The sequence below is a fragment of the Apodemus sylvaticus genome, chromosome 11, assembly GCF_947179515.1.
Source record: "Apodemus sylvaticus chromosome 11, mApoSyl1.1, whole genome shotgun sequence".
Lineage (NCBI taxonomy): Eukaryota > Metazoa > Chordata > Mammalia > Rodentia > Muridae > Apodemus > Apodemus sylvaticus.
In genome coordinates this window covers 972,525-992,778 of record NC_067482.1, presented here as the reverse complement: position 1 = coordinate 992,778, position 20,254 = coordinate 972,525, and the positions used below count along the sequence as shown (strand labels likewise).

Sequence of the window (20,254 nt, the reverse complement as noted above, 5' to 3'; positions counted from 1 at the left end):
TTCAGCAAAACCAGAATGGGGAAGTGGGAAGGGGTGGGTGGGAGGACAGGGGGAGAGAAGGGGGCTTACAGGACTTTTTGGGAGTGGGGGGGTAGGAAAGGGGAAATCATTTGAAATGTGAATAAAAAATATACCGAATAAAAACAATTAAAAAAATAGTTAAACCGATAATGTTCCATTAGCTGCAGTTTATAATTTGATCACAAGCTCAAGATTTTTAACTCATTTATATTGGTAAAAAATCAAGCAAGTGAGGATTATTGTAATATTTAGGAAAGGTTAATGAAACTAGGGGTTTATGAGGGCATTACAGCCTGGCTTATCTACTCTAGCAGCCATTCCAATATATAGGTGTAAAATTTTTATAGATTTAAAAGTTTGTTTTTATACTATTCCTTTGCATCTTGATGGTTGTAAAGGTTTGCATTTAGCATAAGGTTAGGGTTAGGCTTAATGTTAGTGTTAGGGTTAGGGTTAGGGTTAGGGTTAGGGTTAGGGTTAGGGTTAGGGTTAGGGTTAGGGTTGATGGCTATGCCTGCTGGAGAAAATTTTACTATCGGTTGTGTTGTGCCCTGCTCTCTCCACCCCCAGCCTTGAGTTGGCAAAACCCTGATGGTTTTTATACCTTGTTGGTGTCAGATTCTGGCCTCACCACATTTGCATTTCCCTCCCAGAGTCTTCAGGAGTTGACTGCCTACTGAGTTTACTTTGCAAAAGAATCCAGCAGGAACAAAGCAACAGAACTCAGTTGAAACAAAGGATGGGTTTTTGTCTATATAAACTCAGAACTGAAAATTAAATTTTGGGCCTTGATCAGAAAACCCTTGTCTTGGCTTGTTATTTCTCTCTCCTGCCTGTCCTTTTATTCCATCTGCAGCCCTCTTTCCAGGTGAACTTGATTCTCTGTGGCCACAGTTGGCTACAGGTAGTGCCCGAACTTGGCACTTGGAGACAGGGGGACCAACTGAGGGATGTTGTCTTTGTTCCACAGAAAATGGAAGAAGTTATGTATCTGGCATGGTAAAGCAACATACAGCATTAATGTTAATGCTATGAATGTTATCTTTTGAAGGCTGTTGTTTCAGTGGTACAAAAAGGATACAGGCTAGACTGAATCAAAGTAGGCCCAATGCTAAGATCAGCTAGGGTGTGATAGTGAATTGGCATGGCAAATTTTATTAGGCAATTGTCTGCAGTATAGAACTGCATCAGGTGAGAGGAATAGGGAATAAAATAATATAAAATAAAAAGAGTAAACAACAAAAAACAGATCTTAGAAACATGAGAAAAAAAGAGAAAGAGAGAAGGAAAATGGATTTCAGAACTCTCCTAGGGACAGGAAGAAATCAGGAGATGTCCTGTTTCCTCTGTGGACCCTACTGGAAATATTCTTAGTACTGGCTACATCAAGTTCTCTTTCCTCTCTATGTATTGTTTGTCTTTGGTGCACCAGTATGTCCACGTGCCAATTTGTGTCTGTCCTTGTTTCATTGTTTGAATAACTGTTGCTCTATGTTTCATGTTGAAAAGAAAAAATGGTAAAAACCTTATCTACTGGCAGTCCATCCCTTGATCCAATCTCAGTTTACACAGCTGAAGCTGATTTAAGCTGCATTGCATTCTTAGCTAGGTGTCAAGCACAGCTGGGGAAAAAGTTGCTTTTAAAAGGGGCCAGTGACTTCTCAAGTTCTAAGGCAAGTAAGCTGACAGTCATTTCTCCTAGAAAACTCTCTATAATTGTGATTATTGGGTCCAAATTGATAATCGTTATCCAAAAGACAAGTTTTTAAAATTTGCTTCCATACATGCTTTTCTATTTCCTGTAGATTTATGCATGCATCCCATAGAGAATGCAGCTACTGTATTTACAAACAGCTTTTCTATGAGAGAAGCTTATGTAATTGGATCACATGTTCATTCTCTTGAGTTTTCTCCTGCTTCAGCACAGATAATTAAATTGCTTGCTGTAGCTGTTGTTTTTAAAATGTTAAAAAATCAAGCTTTTAATAAGTATATTGATACCATATACATGTATGTATGTATGTATGCAGGGTTTACAATTGCTTGGAATTGTTCCTTTTTTAGATACTGATTATTCTTAAATTTTGCAATTATTTATGCAAATACAACTCAAGTTAAGAAAAGGTGCTGTTCTTTTAAAGGGCCTTCTTTTGTACATTTATGAGTTTATCCTATCCTGGAGAGCTGGCTCAGTAGTTAATAGCACTGGCTGTTTGCTCTTCTAGAGGTCCTGAGTTCAAATCTCAGGGACCACATGGAGGCTCACAACCATCTATGATGAGATCTGATGTCCTCTTCTGATGTGTCTGAAGACAGCTGCAGTATACTTATATATCATAAATTAATAAATCTTTAAAAAGAACTCATCCTAGATTATCTGGACAATTCCCCTTAAGGCAAGAACTTTGTATCCCAACAGACTGTAGGCTTTACATAGGAATGAGTGGCCATGAAATCATATTCTGGCTTGAGACAATAATTTGGCTTGAGACAAATATTCTGGAGAATATGCACATCAAATTGTAAAGACTTATTCTCAATGTCCTCAATTTCTGCTCCTGCCACATAATGGTGTTAATTCTAGAGTGATTCTAGTGTAACAATTCTTAATTAATTATTACAAATGAATGGTACTCATATTTTTGATTTTAGAAAAGTAAAATTTGTACGGATGACTAATGACAGCTTTTCACGGTTTTTGGTTGCAACTGCTTCAACAGGAGAAGCAACTAAAAATAGTCATTGCCTATATTATTTTCTATGCTTAGTGCTCCAACTCAGATTAAAACAGATAATGGAACTGGCTATTTATTACAGTCAAGCATTTCAGATGTTTTGATAATTTAATGTTAACCGTATTACTGGGATTTTTATAATTCTAAAAGTCAAGATATTGTGGAACTTTAAAACAATATCTTCTTAAAAAACAAAAGGAGGAATTATATCCCCATGCACATTACTTAATTCATGTTTTTTATTTTTAAAATTGTAAAATTTGGATGCCAAGGAACTCTTTGCTGAGGGTCTGTAGCATCCTACAACTAGGCATACTTATATCTAGGTGAAATGGAAGGATCCACTTACTGGCATGTGGTATGATCCTGATCAGGTATTTAATCTGGGGAAGAGGGCATGTTTGTGTTTTTTTCCACAGAATGCTGCAGAAGCATGCTAGCTGCTAGAGTGATTGGTGTGGCATGCTGAAGATAATGCCAACTGTGGGCTTGCTGAGTGCCCTGACAATGGAGACAGAAAAGCTGCATTGGGTGTATGTTCTTGACCCTCCTTTACTTGCCTATGTCCCAGATTAGACAAGCTGCCTTGCTTCAAGCTTTTAGACCTTGTGGGACAGAGAACATGGAGACTGTTAAAACTGACTTAGAAAAATTAATCTAAAGGAGGAGTTATACTGACTCTTCTCTTTCCTTTAATCTGACCAGTTATTCTGACTCAATCATGGACTGGTCTAGAAATAAATCCAATACTGAAGATACCAATTATGAAGATGGCTAAAAATCTTTATCAGTCAACTGAGGTAATTTGGAGCATAGCCTCCCCTTTTACCCAAGAAATAGCATTTTTCTGTTAATTCTCAAAGCCACTCCCACACACTGGAGGCCAAGGTTGTGTCTGATAGTTGCTAATTTGCAAATGAATTGGATACCTGGGACATCCCCACAGACAATTTTAATCCTGTTTGCTCTTAACTTTTGACTTTGTATTTTAAGCAGGTTGATTGCCTCCACACAGGATGGCTCTCAGCAAAGCTCAGTGACTCACCATGGCAGTTTTTTATCGCTGTGAAGAAATACATTAAGTGCATGTTTGTGTAAATAAACACAAGCAAGCTGCAAGTGTCCTCCAGGACGGATAAGAGAGAGTCTAGATTCAGACCTAAGAAAGTCTTGGCTTTAGCTGGGCAGTGGTGCCGCACGCCTTTACTCCCAGAACGTGGGAGGCAGAGTCAGAGGCAGGTGGATTTCTGAGTTTGAGGGAGCATGGTCTACAGAATGAGTTCCAGGATAGCCAGGGCTATACTGAGAAACCCTGTCTCAAGAAACCAACCCCCCCCCCCCCAAAAAAAAAAAAAAAAACCAACCCAAAACTCTTGGCCACCAGCCACCATAAATCCCAGACAGAATCACAGAGCATAAGTAGATCTTTTGCCCCAGTCCAGCTAATTTTTAATAAGTAAAAAGGGAGGAATTGTGCCTTCCCCCCCAGCCTTGAGTTGGCAAAACCCTGATGGTTTTACACTTTGTTGGAGCCAGCTTCTGGCCACATTTGCATTCCCCTGCTAGAGTTCTGAGGAGTTGATCTCCTACTGAGCTTACTTTGCAAAAGAATCCAGCAGGAACAAAGCAACAGAACTCAGCTGAAACAAAGGATGGGTCTTTGCCTATAGAAACTCAGAACTGAAAATTAAATTTTGGGCCTTGATCAGAAAATCCTTGTCTTGGCTTGTTATTTCTCTCTCCTACCTGTTCTTTCTATTTCATCCCCAGCCCTCCTTCCAGGTGAACTTGGTTCTCCGTGGCTGCAGGTGGCTATAATCAACAGAGAAATTAATTACCAAGGATTGGGAATTGGTATCTCCCTATGCTTTTCAAAGTGGAATGCTACTGGATGTCTGAGAGTATCTTCTATACATTTCAGGGAAAAGATCTTGACTCATGAAAAGATGGTTTAAATGGCATGTGAGTAATTTTACCCACTGGCTTTCAGGCTGAGGGTTACCAGGCACTGCAATATTTTCTGCATTATGTGTAAGACCCCCAAAAACTGAGGGTGCCCCAGCACCCCATGCCTGAGAAGGTGACACCCAAATCACTCACGAGAAACGGTCTCAATGCAATAACATGAGGATTTCTTTATTCCAGAATTCTGGGTTCCACAGCCGTACACAGGGCAGGGGTAGAGGACTGTGGACCCTGAGTGCCGAATTGCAACAGCTTTTATAAGTTTACAACAAAGCCCGAGAATCACTAACCAATAATTCCTTAGCATGGATAGCCCGAGAAGTGTGAGCCAATCGATTTGTACCACTCCATAGTTTTTAGGCCAATCAGTTTAAATTATCAAAGCCCGCACTCAGTGGACCAGTTTCCTATTGGAGTCTATAGCTGCATGAACTCCTGGATAGGAGTAAAGGCGTATGCAGTTTACAAAAGCAAGATAAGCTTAGCTCATTTCCAGTTACCTTGTGGGGCCAGCATCACCTATTCAAGGCCTTTTTGTCTAGCTCTGAACAAAGGGCAGGCTCTGGAATGTGACCTTTTACCTAGTTTCTAACAAAGAGCAGGCTCTGGAATATGAAGTGTTTGGAGCTCCTTAAACTGAAATACCCAAAACATAATCCACACATCAAATGAGGTACAAGAAGAAAGGAGGAGTGGCCCCTGGTTCTGGAAAGACTCAGTGAAACAGTATTCAGCAAAACCAGAACGGGGAAGTGGGAAGGGGTGGGTGGGAGGACAGGGAAAGAGAAGGGGGCTTACGGGACTTTCGGGGAGTGGGGGGGCTAGAAAAGGGGAAATCATTTGAAATGTAAATAAATTATATCGAATAAAAAATATATTAAAAAAAGAATAAAAAAAAAAAGAATGGATCAAAACTCCAACCAAAGAGTACATATGGAGAGACCCATGACTCCAGTCACATATGTAGCAGAGGATGGACTTGTGGGACATCAATGAGAAGAGAGGCCCTTGGCTCTACATCCCAGTGTAGGGGAATGTCAGGACAAGCAAACAGGAATGGATTGGATAGTGAACATGGGGGGGTGGATAGGATAGGGGATTTTCAGAGGAGAAACAGGAAAGGGGCTAACATTTGAAATGTAAATAAAAAATATCTAATAAAAATGAAAAAATAATAAATAAAAAAAAGAAGGCTGGAGTTAGGCTGTATTTTCTATTATTTCATATGTAATGAGGGAATGCAAAAGTATCACAATTCCCTGTAAAAGTTGTGTAGGGAATATGCCTGTGCTTTATCAGTCCCATGGGACTGACCTCAAGATTTTGGACTGGTTGGAATATAGGGGAGTGGCTAGTATGACTAATTATGCTACTGACTCTCCATCTCCACCTATCCTCCCCTTAACAGCTTTGTTTGATAGACTCTGTTGGACTCATACAGGTTATCAGCAAGGATGTATATGGAAGATGGGTGTGACCTTAGATCATGTGAGTGCTCAGCCTGAAAGATCAAGTCTAGCTTGGATGAAAGGGCAAGAAAGGGTAAGAAGGAACAATATAGACACCAGTCTAAGACAGCTATATTCAACTGGAGCATCTTTTATTAAATAAAAATAAAAAAGGGGGTACAATGGAGAGCCAGAGTACTGCCATGAGAGTAGTGTGTGTAGCCAAGAGGAACTTTTGTCTGTTTAGTCTGTAGAGGAACTTTCTCAAGAAGAGCTTTGTTTGTTAAAGGGCTTAAAAGCTGGAGCTACAGAAATAAACTTTGAGGCTTGATCTGAATACTGTCTTAGCTCCCTGCTTCTCTTGTCCCCACCTCTTTTTATTTACAGCCCTCCTTTCAGGTGAGCCCTGCTTGACTGTAAGCCATTGGACAGTTACATTATACATCAAACATCTTAATAATATTGAGTATTTTGAGAATCAAATAACATATCAAATTTATTCAACTTTTATATTCCTATCCTTTTATACCCTAAAAATATCATTAATAATATTTAATAATATCCATAACTGAGGATCCTATATCTAATGTTAAGTGCTAAATGGTTTCAAAACATACAATTATTCTTTGGAAATTAAGCATAATCAAAGAGCATAAAATACTAAAAAATTAACATTAAAGATATATTCAAAAGCCCTTATACAATTCTACCTGATATTGTGTGAGAGTATTCAAAATGCATTATATATCTGTATACATTGTCTAGCAATCATTTTACTTAAAAAAGATTATCAGTGTTTCTAGAAGTTATTTTATCAGTAAGTATTTTACAAATTTCAAAATAGCAAAAACTCTTTGAAGTTAAACATTAAGAAAATTCTAATTATAATCACAGTGAGAAAAATTATCAATAATATTTCCATGATGTTTTTAGAACATGATTTTAATATTTTCAACTGTTAATATTCAACAAACAGAATAATCATTTTTTGATATATCTTGTTAAAACTTATTTATTCATTTCAAAATATACAAAATGATATAACATACCACATAACCAGAATATTATCCTTTAGGCTCTTTTAAACATAATTCAATGTTACCTTTTAGTGTATTGCTACTATTTCAATTTCATAAAAAAGGTTATCAGATTTCTCTTAACACCTCAGTCTTCCTAATTCTTTGAGATCTGTTAAGTGATGTCTGAGTACAGAGATCTTCTGTCTGTATGAAATGTGTTCATCTGCCCTAGCATAGTTGGCACTTCATCTGTTATTATTAGCGATTACCTTTCATTAGGAGTAAAACCACTATACATGCTCATTTGCATTTTTCAATTGAGAGTTTGGAGCTAAGTATTTTTTCCTAGACCTGAAAAGTGTGTTGACACAGTTCATATTTTTGTAATTTTAAAACTTATTATTGCTTACAAAAGGGTCACCAAAAAGAATTTCCACTATTTTCCCAATGAGGTGTGGGATAATACATGAGAAATGAAATTCCTACTGAGCTAACACAGAAGTATAATACTGTGAAGCCACAATCACTACCAAGTATACACAGTGTTCTATGTCTAACAATTGGAAAACATATTCTTTAAATCTTAAAGACACAAAAGTTGAATAAAAGATGACATGAGAGTCAGAGACAGAAAAGCACAGAAACCCTTGATTCATGAAAAAGGAAGTTCCAGTTACATTCATTAAGTAAAAGGTAAGTGATTTCAACACTCCTTCCCTCATAATCTGCAGCCACCAATGATAACACCTCATACTTGGGATCTCAGAACTATGTATCCACATTGAGAACAGCTTCTCGAATGGCACTTGGAGGGGCACTCTGCCATCTTGGCTCCAGGATGCCTGAGAGATCTAACAGACAGTGCCAGCTACTCAGACATAGCCCTAGGCTAATATTGCTTGGGTCTCAGCCTGTCAGGCTTTTGCCTGTACCGAGGGCCTGGGAAGTTCTGCGAGCTGTTTGTGCCCAATCCTGTTGTGGGGGTCGTTGGCACTGCAGAGTGATCAGCACTTGGAAAAGGTCTCCGCAGCATCTGCCATCTTCGCTCCCTGACAGAGCAGACAGGCAGCACCAGGTTCACAGAGACAACCCGAGTATAGCATTGCTTGGGGCAAGACACACCAGGGTTCAAGGGCACCCAAAAGGAGGGCAGCACATCAGCAATTTGTGCCAGGGGAAACCCAGTCATCCAGTAGTGCGGAAATAGCCTTACAGGCTCACAGGAGGTTCAAACACCAGACAGTGACAGGACCAACTAACGCCAGAGATAACCAGATGGTAAAAGGCAAATGCAGGAATGTTGCTAACAGAAATCAAGGTAATATGGCAGCATCTGAGCCCAATGCTCCAACAACAGCAAGTCCTGGATACCCTAACACACCAGAAAAACAAGATTTATGTTTAAAATCACTGGTCATGATGCTGGTAGAGGAACACAAAAAGGACATAAATAAATCTCTTAAAGAAATACAGGGAAACATGAATAAGTTAGAAGCCCTTACAATGGAAACACAAAATCACTTAAAGAAATTCAGGAGAATATGTGTCAACAGATAGAAGCCAATAAAGAAGAAACACAAAAATCACCTAAAGAAATGCAGGAGAAATTGAGTCAACAGGCAGAAGTCATGAAAGAGGAAACACAAAAATCTCTTAAGGAATTACAGGAAAACACAAACAATCAAATGAAGGAACTGAGAAAAATCATCCAGGATCTAAAAACAGAAGTAGAAATAACTAAGAAATCACAAAGGGAGACAATTTTGGAGATAGAAAACCTTGAGAAGAAATCAGGGGCCATAGATGCAAATATCAGCAACAGAATACAAGAAATAGAAGAAAGAATCTCAGATGCAAAAGATTCCATAGAAACCATTGACTCAACAGTCAAAGAAAATGCAAAATGCAAAAAGCTTGTAACCCAAAACATCCAGGAAATCCAGGACACAATGAGAAGGCCAAACCTAAGGACTATAGGTATAGATGAGAGTGAAGATTTATAACTGAAAGGGCCAGCAAATATCTTCAATACAATTATGATAGAGAACTTCCCTAACCTAAAGAGAGCGATGCCCATGAATATGCAAGAATCATACCAAACTCCAAACAGACTGGCCCAGAACAGAAATACCTCCTGTTACATAATAATCAAAACCCCAAAATGTACTAAACAAAGAAAGAATATTAAAGGCAGTAAGAGAAAAAGGACAAATAACATATAAAGGAAGACTTATCAGAATTACACCAGACTTCTCACCAGAGACCATGAAAACTAGCAGATCCTGGACAGATCTCATGCAGACTCTAAGAGAACAGAAATGTCAACCAAAACTACTATACCCAGCAAAACTCTCAATCACCATAGATGGAGAAACCAAGATATTCCATGACAAAACCAAATTTATATAATATATTTCCACAAACCCAGCCCTACAAAGGATAATAGGTGCCAAAGACCAATACAAGGAGGGAAACTACACCTTGGAAAACCACGATAGTAACCTTCTTTCATCAAACCCAAAAGAAGATAACCACTCAAATATAAAAATAACATAAAAAAATGACAGGAATTAATCACTATTCCTTAATATCTCTTAACATCAATGAACTCAGTTCCCCAATAAAAAGACATAGACTAACAGACTGGATACCTAAACAGGACCCTACATTTTGCTGCATACAGAAAACATACCTCAGTTTCAAAGACAAACACTACCTTAGAGTAAAAGGCTGGAAGCCAATTTTATAAGCCAATGGTCTCAGGAAATGAGCCGGAGTAGCCATTCTAATATCAGATAAAGTTGGCTTTCAACCTAAAGTCATCAAAAGAGACAGGGAAGGACATTTCTTGCTGGTCAAAGGAAAAATCCACCAAGAAGAACTCTCAATTCTGAACATCTATGCTTCAAGTGCAAGGGCACCCTCATTCGTAAAAGAAACTTTACTAAAGCTCAAAGCTCACATTGCACTTAACACAATAATTGTGGGGGACTTCAACACTCCACTGTCCTCAATGGACTGATCAGGAAAACAGAAACTAAATAGGGACACAGTGAAACTATGTGAAGCTTTGGACCAATTGGATCTAACAGATATATATAGAACATTTCATCCTAAAGCAAAATAATATACCTTTTTCTAAGCACCTCATGTTACCTTCTCCAACATTGACCATATAATTGGGCACAAGACAGACCTCAACAAATATAAGAAGATTGAACTAATCCCATGCCTCCTATCAGATAATTATGGAGTAAGAGTGGTCTTCAATAGCAACAAAAACAACAGAAAGCCCACATACAGGTGGATCCTGAACAATACTCTACTCAATGATACCTTGGCCAAAGAAGAAATAAAGGAAGAAATCAAAGACTTTTTAGAATTTAATTAAAATGAAGGCACAACATACCCAAATCTATGGGCACAATGAAAGCAGTGCTAAAAGGAAAAATCATAGCCCTGAGTGCCTCCAAAAAGAAACAGGAGAGAGCATACACTAATAGCTTATTGGCACACCTGAAAGCGCTGGAACAAAAAGAAGCTAATTCACCCAGAAAGAGTAGAAGACAGGAAATCATCAAACTCAGGGCTGAAATCAATCAAGTGGAAATAAAGAGAACCATACAAAGAATTAACAAAACCAGGAGCTGGTTCTTTGAGAAAATCAACAAGATAGATAAACCCTTAGCCAGACTAACCAAAGGGCACAGAGACAGTATCCAAATTAACAAACTTAGAAATGAAAAGGGAGAAATAACAACAGAAACTGAAGAAATTAAAAAAAATCATCAGTTCCTACTACAAAAGCCTATACTCAACACAACTGGAGAATCTGGAGGAAATGGACAATTTCCTAGACAGATACCAAATATCAAAAGTATATCAAGATCAAATAGATTATCTAAACAGTCCCATAACCCTAAAGAAATAGAAGGGGTCATAGAAAGTCTTGCAACAACAACAAAAAAAAGCACAGGGCCAGATGGTTTTAGTGGAGAATTCTATCAGACCTTCAAAGAAGATCTAACACCTATTCCAAAAAATAGAAACAGAAGGAATACTACTCAACTCTACAAAGCCATAATTTCGCTGATACCAAAACAACACAAAGATCCAACAAAGAAATAGAACTTCAGACCAATTTCCCTTATGAACATCGATGCAAAAATATTCAATAAAATTCTTGCAAACTGAATCCAAGAACACATCAAAACGATCATTCACCATGATCAAGTAGGCTTTATCCCAGGGATGCAGGGATGGTTCAATATATGGAAATCCACCAATACAATGCACTACATAAACAAACTCAAAGAAAAAAAACCCACATGGTCATTTCATTAGATGATGAAAAAGCATTTGACAAAATTTAGCATCCTTTCATACTAAAAGTCTTGGATAGAACAGGAATTCAAGGCCCATACCTAAACATAGTAAAAGCAATATACAGCTTTTGGTTGGAGACCAAACTGTGGGAAACCAGACTTTCAACAGCTCTCACCTTGAGAGTTCACTGATCTTTCTGTTTACAGCTAAGCCATCCTCTCCTTCACACAAGGCTGATCGTTATCTTGGCTGAACACCTGGGGTTGTCTAGGCGGAACCAGCATTCCAGAAAAATAGCTAGATGCTTAGGCCCGCAGTTAGCATCTGCCCTAGATGACCTTTCCTCTTTCTGTGCCTTTAGCATTTCCCCTCAGCCCCTCCCTACTTCCTCTCACGGTGTATTCAAAACCAGGGGTTCAGCTTTTCATTAAAGAGGCCTTGACAAGACACCCTTTTTGCTTAGCTTTGCTTTTCTTTCCGCCCATTTCTCTTTCAGGCCAGTCCTCCTTGACTCCCCGAATAACTAGGTCCCGCAGGATGGGATATACAGTATACAGGTAGCCAACATCAAACTAAATGGAGAGAAACTTGAAGCAATCCCACTAAAATCAGGGACTAGACAAGGCTGCCCCCTCTTTCCATATCTTTTCAATATAGTTCTTGATGCCCTAGCTAGAGCAATTAGACAACATAAGGAGGTCAAAGGGATACAAACTGGAAAGAAAGAAGTCAAACTATCACTATTTGCAGATGATATGATAGTATACTTAAGTGACTCAAAAAACTCCACCAGAGAACTCCTACAGCTGATAAACAGCTTTAGCAAAGTGGCTGGTTGTAAAATCAATTCAAGCAAATAGGATAAGCAGGCTGAGAAAGAAGTTAGGGAAATGACACCCTTCACAATAGCAACAAACAGCATAAAGTATCTTGGGGTGACTCTAACCAATCAAGTGAATGATCTGTAAGACAAGAACTTCAAGCCTCTGAAGAAAAAAAACGAAGAAGACCTCAGAAGATCTCCCATGCACGTGGATTGGCAAGATTAATATAGTAAAAATGTCCATCTTGCCAAAAGCAATCTACAGATTCAATGCTTTTATGCATCAAAATTCTGACTTGATTCTTTATAGAGTTAGAAAGAGCAATTCTGAAATTCTTCTGGAATAACAAAAAACCCAGGATAGCTAAAACTATTCTCAGTAAAAGAACTTCTTGGGGAATCAGTATCCCTGATCTCAAGCAATACTACAGAGCAATAGTGTTAAAAACTGCATGGTATTGGTACAGTGACAGGCAGGTGGATCAATGGAATAGGATTGAAGACCCAGAAATGAACCCACACACCTATGGTCACTTGATCTTTGACAAAGGAGCTGAAAACATCTGGTGGAAAAAAGGTAGCCTTTTCAAGAAATGGTGTTGGTTCAATTGGAGGTCAGCATGCAGAAGAATGCGAATTGATCTATTCTTATTTTCTTGTACTAAGCTCAAGTCCCAATGGATCAAGGACCTCCACATAAAGCCAGATACACTGAAACTAATAGAAAAGAAACTGGGGAAGACCTTTGAGGACATGGGCACAGGGGGAAAGTTCCTGAATAGAACACAAATAGCTTATGCTCTAAGATCAAGAATTGACAAATGGGACCTCATAAAATTACAAAGTTTCTGTAAAGCAAAAGACATGGACAAAAGGACAAATCAGCAACCAAAAATTGGGAAAAGATCTTCACCAACTTTACATCTGACAGAGGGCTAATATCCAATATATATAAAGAACTCAAGAAGTTAGACTACTCCAGAAAACCAAATAAGCCTATTAAAAATGGGGTACAGAGCTAAAGAAAGAATTTTCACCTGAAGAACTGCGGATGGATGAGAAGCACCTTAAGAAATGTTCAATGTGATTAGTCTTTAGGGAAATGCAAATCAAAACAACCCTGAGATTTCACCTCACCCCAGTCACAATGGTTAAGATGAAAATCTCAGGAGACAGCAGGTGTTGGCGAAGATGTGAAGAAAGAGGAATACTCCTCCACTGCTGGTGGGATAGCAAGCTGGTACAATCACTCTGAAAATCAGTCTGGTCGTTCCTTAGAAAACTGGGCAAGACACTTCTGGAGGACCCTTGCTATACCACTCCTGGGCATATACCCAGAGGTTTCCCCAGCATGCAATAAGGATACATGCTCCACTATGTTCATAGCAGCCCTATTTGTAATAGCCAGAAGCTGGAAAGAACCCAGATGTCTCTCAATGTAGGAATGGATTTAAAAAAATTGGTATATATACACAATGGAGTACTGTTCAGCCATTAGAAACAATGAATTCATGAAGTTCGTAGACAAATGTATGGAGTTAGAGAACATCATCCTAAGTGGGGTAACCCAGTCTCAAAAGAACACTCATGGTATGTACTCACTGATAAGTGGATGTTAGCCTAGAAGCTTGGAATACCCAAGACACAATCCACATATCAAATGATGTGCAAGAAGAAGGAAGGAGTGGCCCCTTGTTCTGGAAAGGCTCAATGCAGCAGTGTAGGGGAATACCAGAACAGGGAAGTGGGAAGTGGTGGGTGGGGGAACAGGGGGAGGGAAGAGTGCTTATGGGACTTTCGGGGAGAGGGGATCCTGGAAAGGGATAATCATTTGAAATGTAAATAAAGAATATATCGAATAAAAAAAAGAGAACAGCTTCTAATCCATAAGAAGAATGTTTGTTCTAGATTTGCTATAATGTTATATTTATTCAATAACTAATAGAAATATTGACCATCTATCTGATACTGAAAATAAGCCCAACATGTGACTGGACATTTGCATAATTGGATGAAAATATTATTCTGGTAACAGAATATGAGGCCTGGGAGTCTTTTTCTACATTCTGTGTCAACTCCAGAATGGCAGTAGTGGCTCATTTAAAGACTATTTTAAAAAGCAAAGTATATGTATATTCACAAGTATATATGTATATGTATATGATGTATATGTATATAATTTAATACATGTAATCAGGTATAGTTGATCTGCACATACACAAATATTTCAATGTATGAGTTTATATCCAACTGGTTTGGAGACCAAAATTAGATAAACTATATGAAGGCGTTTAGATGAATGCTCATACAGCAATTGCTGGCAGACAATTGAATACAGGCAGTGATGCAGTCTGTTCATAATGAGCTCTTGCCAAAGATGAGTGTGAATTCAAGGCAGATAGAGACTTCTTTCAACATATGATACCCACAAGGACTCAACAGATAGAATCCAGTCTTTCTCATTGTCCAGCATTGTGAACTAGAGTCTAATGTAGAAAAGCTAAACTAAACTTTGACACATTTAACTGTATTAAATTAGTGATTGGTGTAACAATTAATTTTCAGTGGTTCCTAAAGTTACAGGAGGAAGAACAGGACAGAATCCCACAGATTGTGTATACAGCTAAGTATTTCTAATACATAACACTGAAGCAGGAAATAAAGTTAATGACTTACCTAAAATCAGAAATATTATAAAATTTGTCTTCAATAGGTCCCTCCATTGTCCAAAGGAGAAAACCGCAGTCACTTCTTAAGTCTCCATAATTATCTCCATTATTCTTTATCCTCCAAAAGCAAATGGGTTCAGTCAAACAGCACAAGATGAGAGAAAACATCAGGAGCAAAAAGGAAATAGTGTAGCACTTCATGTCTGCTAGGATATAAGATGGAGCAGTTGCAAAATCTGTTTCTTATGCAGGCAAACATCACACACACACATTTACGCCTAAGTGTCTGTTTTAAGGCTACTGCTCTCTGGAGATCTACATATTATATTTAATAGTTCCTTTCCATTCATCCTATGTCATACTCCCTGGATACATCGAGAAACTTCTGGCCTCAAGCTCTACATCTGAGGTCTGAAAACTTTTGATCAAAATGTATTTGAAAACATGTTGTGAAGATCATGTTTTCCATCCTCAGGTGCCATGATTTCATTAATATCCATTTTATAATTTTTTTCCAGGGACAATCTTCTCCTGGACAGCTTGGACTAGACCAGGTGTCAGTAGCCATATGTATAATCACAATGGATTTTGTCAGAACCTCCATAGTAAGACAAGAGTTGAGAATGTCATAAATGTTCCATATCATTCAGACTTTGAGTTGAATCATGGGAGATTATGTCTTCCATTGTCTAGTGTACAGAGGGTAGTCTCACATGCATTGTTGAGCCAGTAGTTTAGCATTCTCTCTGTTGTCCATACACTATTGTATGCTAGTCATGTTTACAAAATCTCCTTAAACTTTCTGTGATTCTTGTCAACTGGAGAACATGTCATTATGCTAAATCCAAATATGCCTGAAAGTATAGAGATTCAACATTCATCCTGTCCAATATCAGTACCTGTGCAGACATTCACTGAATTATTATGCTGATATCTTGCCTGATAATCAGTCCCTAGCAATCAGCGCCATTTGATGAAACATTTCTTTAAGTTGATGTTCATTAATATGATTGAGAACAATTTCATACACTTTAATCAAAGGAATGAAAGAATTTAGGTGTCATTCATGAGAAAAAATTTTATTGCTAATATTAGTATATATCTTATATTTTTCATTCATGTCTAGTTGGTATTTGTTTTGAAATAGTTATGTCTTGGATTCCATTGTAACAACACAGATCTATGTCTGTTATGCTAATTTATGTAAGTTGGTTAGATTACAATTAGTGACACTGATGGAGCATTAAATTTGATTTCTACTTTTTCAACTACCTTAAATTTTTGCCCGTATTATCAACACTGAATTAAGTGGAGTCTTTAACTCCATTTTGGAATGGTTGGTATGTCACTGACTTATAATAAAATTTTGCTATGGAGTTTATTGTACTTTTTTAGTTTCTATGAATAAGAATCAGTTTCATAGTTTGGTTGAATTATAACTTTGTCAGTTTAAATATTTTTCAATACTTTTGCAGACTTATGGATTGGGTAAACAGTGTCTTGTGATATTCTATACTTTTTGTATACTTGGTGGTAATACCATGTCAGATGAATTGGGAATGTGCATGGAGTCTGACTCCACACATTTGTGTTTTCTTAAGAGTCTGTATTATATCTTCCCAGGATCTTCTAGCTTTCATGGTCTCTGGTGAGAAGTCTGGTGTAATTCTGATAGGTCTTCCTTTATATGTTACTCGGCCTTTTTCTTTTACTGCTCTTAATATTCTTTCTTTGTTTAGTACATTTGGGTTTTTGATTATTATGTGACAGGAGGTATTTCTGTTCTGGTCCAGTCTGTTTGGAGTTCTGTAGGCTTCTTTTATGTCCATCCCTCTCTTTAGGTTAGGGAAGTTTTCTTCCATAATTTTGTTGAAGATATTTGCTGGCCCTTTAAGTTGTAAATCTTCACTCTCTTCTATACCTATAATCCTTAGGTTTGGTCTTCTCATTGTGTCCTGGATTTTCTGGATGTTTTGGGTTACAAACTTTTTGCATTTTGCATTTTCTTTGCCTGTTTAGTCAATGGTTTCTATGGCATCTTCAGCACCTGAGGTTCTTTCTTCTATCTCTTGTATTCTGTTGCTGATGTTCGCATCTGACTCCTGATTTATTTCCAAGGTTTTCTATCTCCAGAATTGTCTCCCTGTGCGATTTCTTAGTTGTTTCTACTTCTGTTTTTACATACTGGATGGTTTTGTTCAGTTCCTTCACTTGTTTGTGTTTTACTGTAATTCTTTAAGGGACTTTTGTGTCTCCTCTTTCAGGGCTTCTGCCTGTTGACCCATGTTCTTCTGTGTTTCTTTAAGTGATATTTGTGTTTCCACTTTATGTGTTTCTACCTCTTGACCCATGTTCTCTTTTATTTATTTAAGCAATTTTTTTTTGTGTTTCCTTTTTAAGGGCTTCAAACTGTTGACTCATGTTCTCATGTACTCCTTTAAGAGAGTTATTTATGTCCTTCTTGAAATCCTCTATCAGTATCATGAAGCGTGATTTTAAATCCATGTTTTGCTTTTCTGGTGTTAGGGTATCCAAGACTTGCGGTTTTTGGAGAACTTGGTTCAGATGGTGCCATATTGCCTTGGTTTCTGTTGGTGATGTTCTTGAGTTTGCCTTTTGCCATCTGGGTATCTCTGGTGTTAGTTGGTGTTGCTGTCTCTGACTGTGGCTTATCTGTCATGTAAGCCTCTGTATCTGTGCTCCTGGGAAACCTGTTCTCTCTGTGCACACTGGTATATAGGTACTTCTGCAATACCGACTCTCTTGTGGTTATATTTGGGTATGTAGCTCTTTTGCCTTGATCAATTCTGAGTGATAATCAGAAGACTCTTGTCCCAGGCTGTTCCTAGGCTCTTATGTCCTCAGGGTTTCTGGCTGTTTCCTCTGAACAGCAGGGGTGGTTTTACCTGTGCTGCCTGGCCTCTCTGCACTCCTGGGAGGTTAAGCTGCCTCCCTGTGCCACTTGGGTATGGTGCGCTGTGCCAGAGGATGGATGTGGAAGAAAGAGCAGAAGGAATCCCTCAGTGGTTTTAGCAGCTTCACTAGTTCATTTGCTTGTTCTCTCCTTCACTGAACAAAGAAGATATTTTTTTTCTAGAAACACCCATAGAACAGTCCTAATTACAATGTATTAAAAGATAATGAAAGGGGCTGAAGAGATGGCTTGGTAGTTAAGACTACTGGGTGGTCTTCCAGAGGATCTAGGTTCAATTCCTGGTACTTCCATTGTGGCTTACAACTCTCTATAATTCCAGTTTTAAGAGATCTGATACCATCATCTGGTCTCTGTGGGCACCAGTCACATATGTGGTATACAGGCATATATAAGTCTAACAACTATAAACATAAAATAAAAGGTCAATAAAAAATAAACCACAGTGAAAATCCTGATTAACTTAAGAAAATATCCCAACATCAAAGACTCTGGCCACAGTGCTATAACATAAAATTTAAGCATAAAAGGTGATGGTGGAGCTAAAGTCTAATTACAGAAATTGAAAATATTCCCATTTTATTTCCTTTAACTCTTCTCCCTGTTACTTCCTTTATTTCACTGTAGCCCAAGTTGAGTTTGAACCTACAGCAATCCTCCTGCCTCAGCCTTGATGTTGATAGCATGGCCAACTCTAAAACTATTCTTTGCAACAATTTTTGAGTTAAAATAGAAATAAAGAAAGGCCAGGAAAGGTGGGATTAACTGCTTTTTAAAGTATTTTATTTAAAGACTAAATGCTCTGGAGGTAGAAGCAGGCAGATATCTGTGAGCTCAAGGCCAGACTTTTCTACCCAGAGAGATTCTGTCCCAAACACACAAATGTAACAAGGGCACATCACATTCAAGAATCACGAATATTTGATATGAGTGACATCTGAGCAGATCCACTTTAATTCTATTTATAAAATATCTCAGGTTAATTTATTCTTTGGTATAAACTTTCCAATGATTCCAGGACAGCAGTCCTCAAGACATTAAAGAGTATAGTGCACAGAAGGAACAAACAGCTTAAATACATTTGCTAATGTCCTAGTCAGGATTACTACTGCTGTGGTGAATGTTCATGACCAAAACACAATTTAGGGAGGAAAGGGGTTATTTTTCTTACACTTCCAGGTAACAGTCCATCACTGAGGGAAGTTAGGGCAGTAACTCAAATAGGCAGGACTCTGGAGACAGGAACTGATGTAGAGGCCATGGCAGGATGGTGCTTTCTGAAATGCTTATCATGGCTCACTCAGCCTGCTTTCTTAGAGCCCAGGACCACTATCCCAGGAGCTGTGCCCTCCCCAACAATTGGTAATCAAGAAAACACAAGACAGGTCTTTCCACAGCCTGATCTCATGAAGGTCTTTTCTCAATTGAGGTTCCCTCTTCTCAAGTTGATATAAAACTAGCCAGCACAACTAAGAAACAGAATACAAATGGCCTACACATTCAACCCAGAAAGGTTCAGTGGTTGTCTTCCCAGCTTGACCCTGGCTTATGGCAGGGAAGGGTGCTGCAGAGGTGTGTAAACCACAAGTTATGACATTTAGCAAACAGTATGTAAGCAGTAGACTACAAAACTGATGTGTTTCAACACATCATGTCAACAATATGTGTCAACAATACTTAGTTTTTACAATGGAATCCTTTCTTTCTCTCCACACATCCAGGGTGTTCAGGTATGAGTATGTGTGTGTGTTTTCTTCTTGCAGGTACAAAATACACTGTGGCCTATTAAATATTAGCACCAATCCTTAAAAAAGTTCTTTTTGAGGCTGGAAATGGTGGCACATACTTTTAATCCCACCCAGCTCTTGAGAGGCAGAAGCAGAAGGAGTTCTTTGAGATCCTGGTCTACACAGTGAGCTTTAGAACAGCCAAGACTATATAGATACTTTGTCTCAAAAAAACCCCAAACAAACAAAAAGTAAGAATAACAAAAAATTTTCTGAGATGGGCTTCTTTAGTTGCTCAGGAGGGCTTTGAACTTGCAATCCTCTTGTTTCTGCCTCTCAACTAGTACAAAGCACACAGTACCATCTGGTTTTGTGACATATTAATTTAAAACTTTTAACAATTTAAAATGAAAATAACTCTTTTATGCCTCCACAGTACCACTCAAGGTTACTTATACATCACCATTGATTTTCTGTTACCTCAGCTAAAGCATGAAATATTTATAAACCTGTCTACCTGCTAGCGTATAACTAATTTACCTGCTCGCACTCTAGTTTTTTGCTGATGATCTAGAAGGAGTCTGTCCAT

General features: G+C 38.2%; 1 protein-coding gene across 1 annotated transcript in view; it reads right to left on the bottom strand.

The window, feature by feature from the left end:
- LOC127696233 (vomeronasal type-2 receptor 116-like) overlaps positions 1-20,254 on the bottom strand; it is a 42,752-nt gene extending 22,498 nt beyond the window's left edge. Inside the window, exons 1-2 of the mRNA XM_052198799.1 lie at positions 20,206-20,254; positions 15,014-15,212 (exon numbers count right to left, since the gene is read on the bottom strand). Of these exons, the coding sequence (XP_052054759.1) occupies positions 15,014-15,212; positions 20,206-20,254 (248 nt within the window). The remainder of the gene's footprint in view (positions 1-15,013; positions 15,213-20,205) is intronic.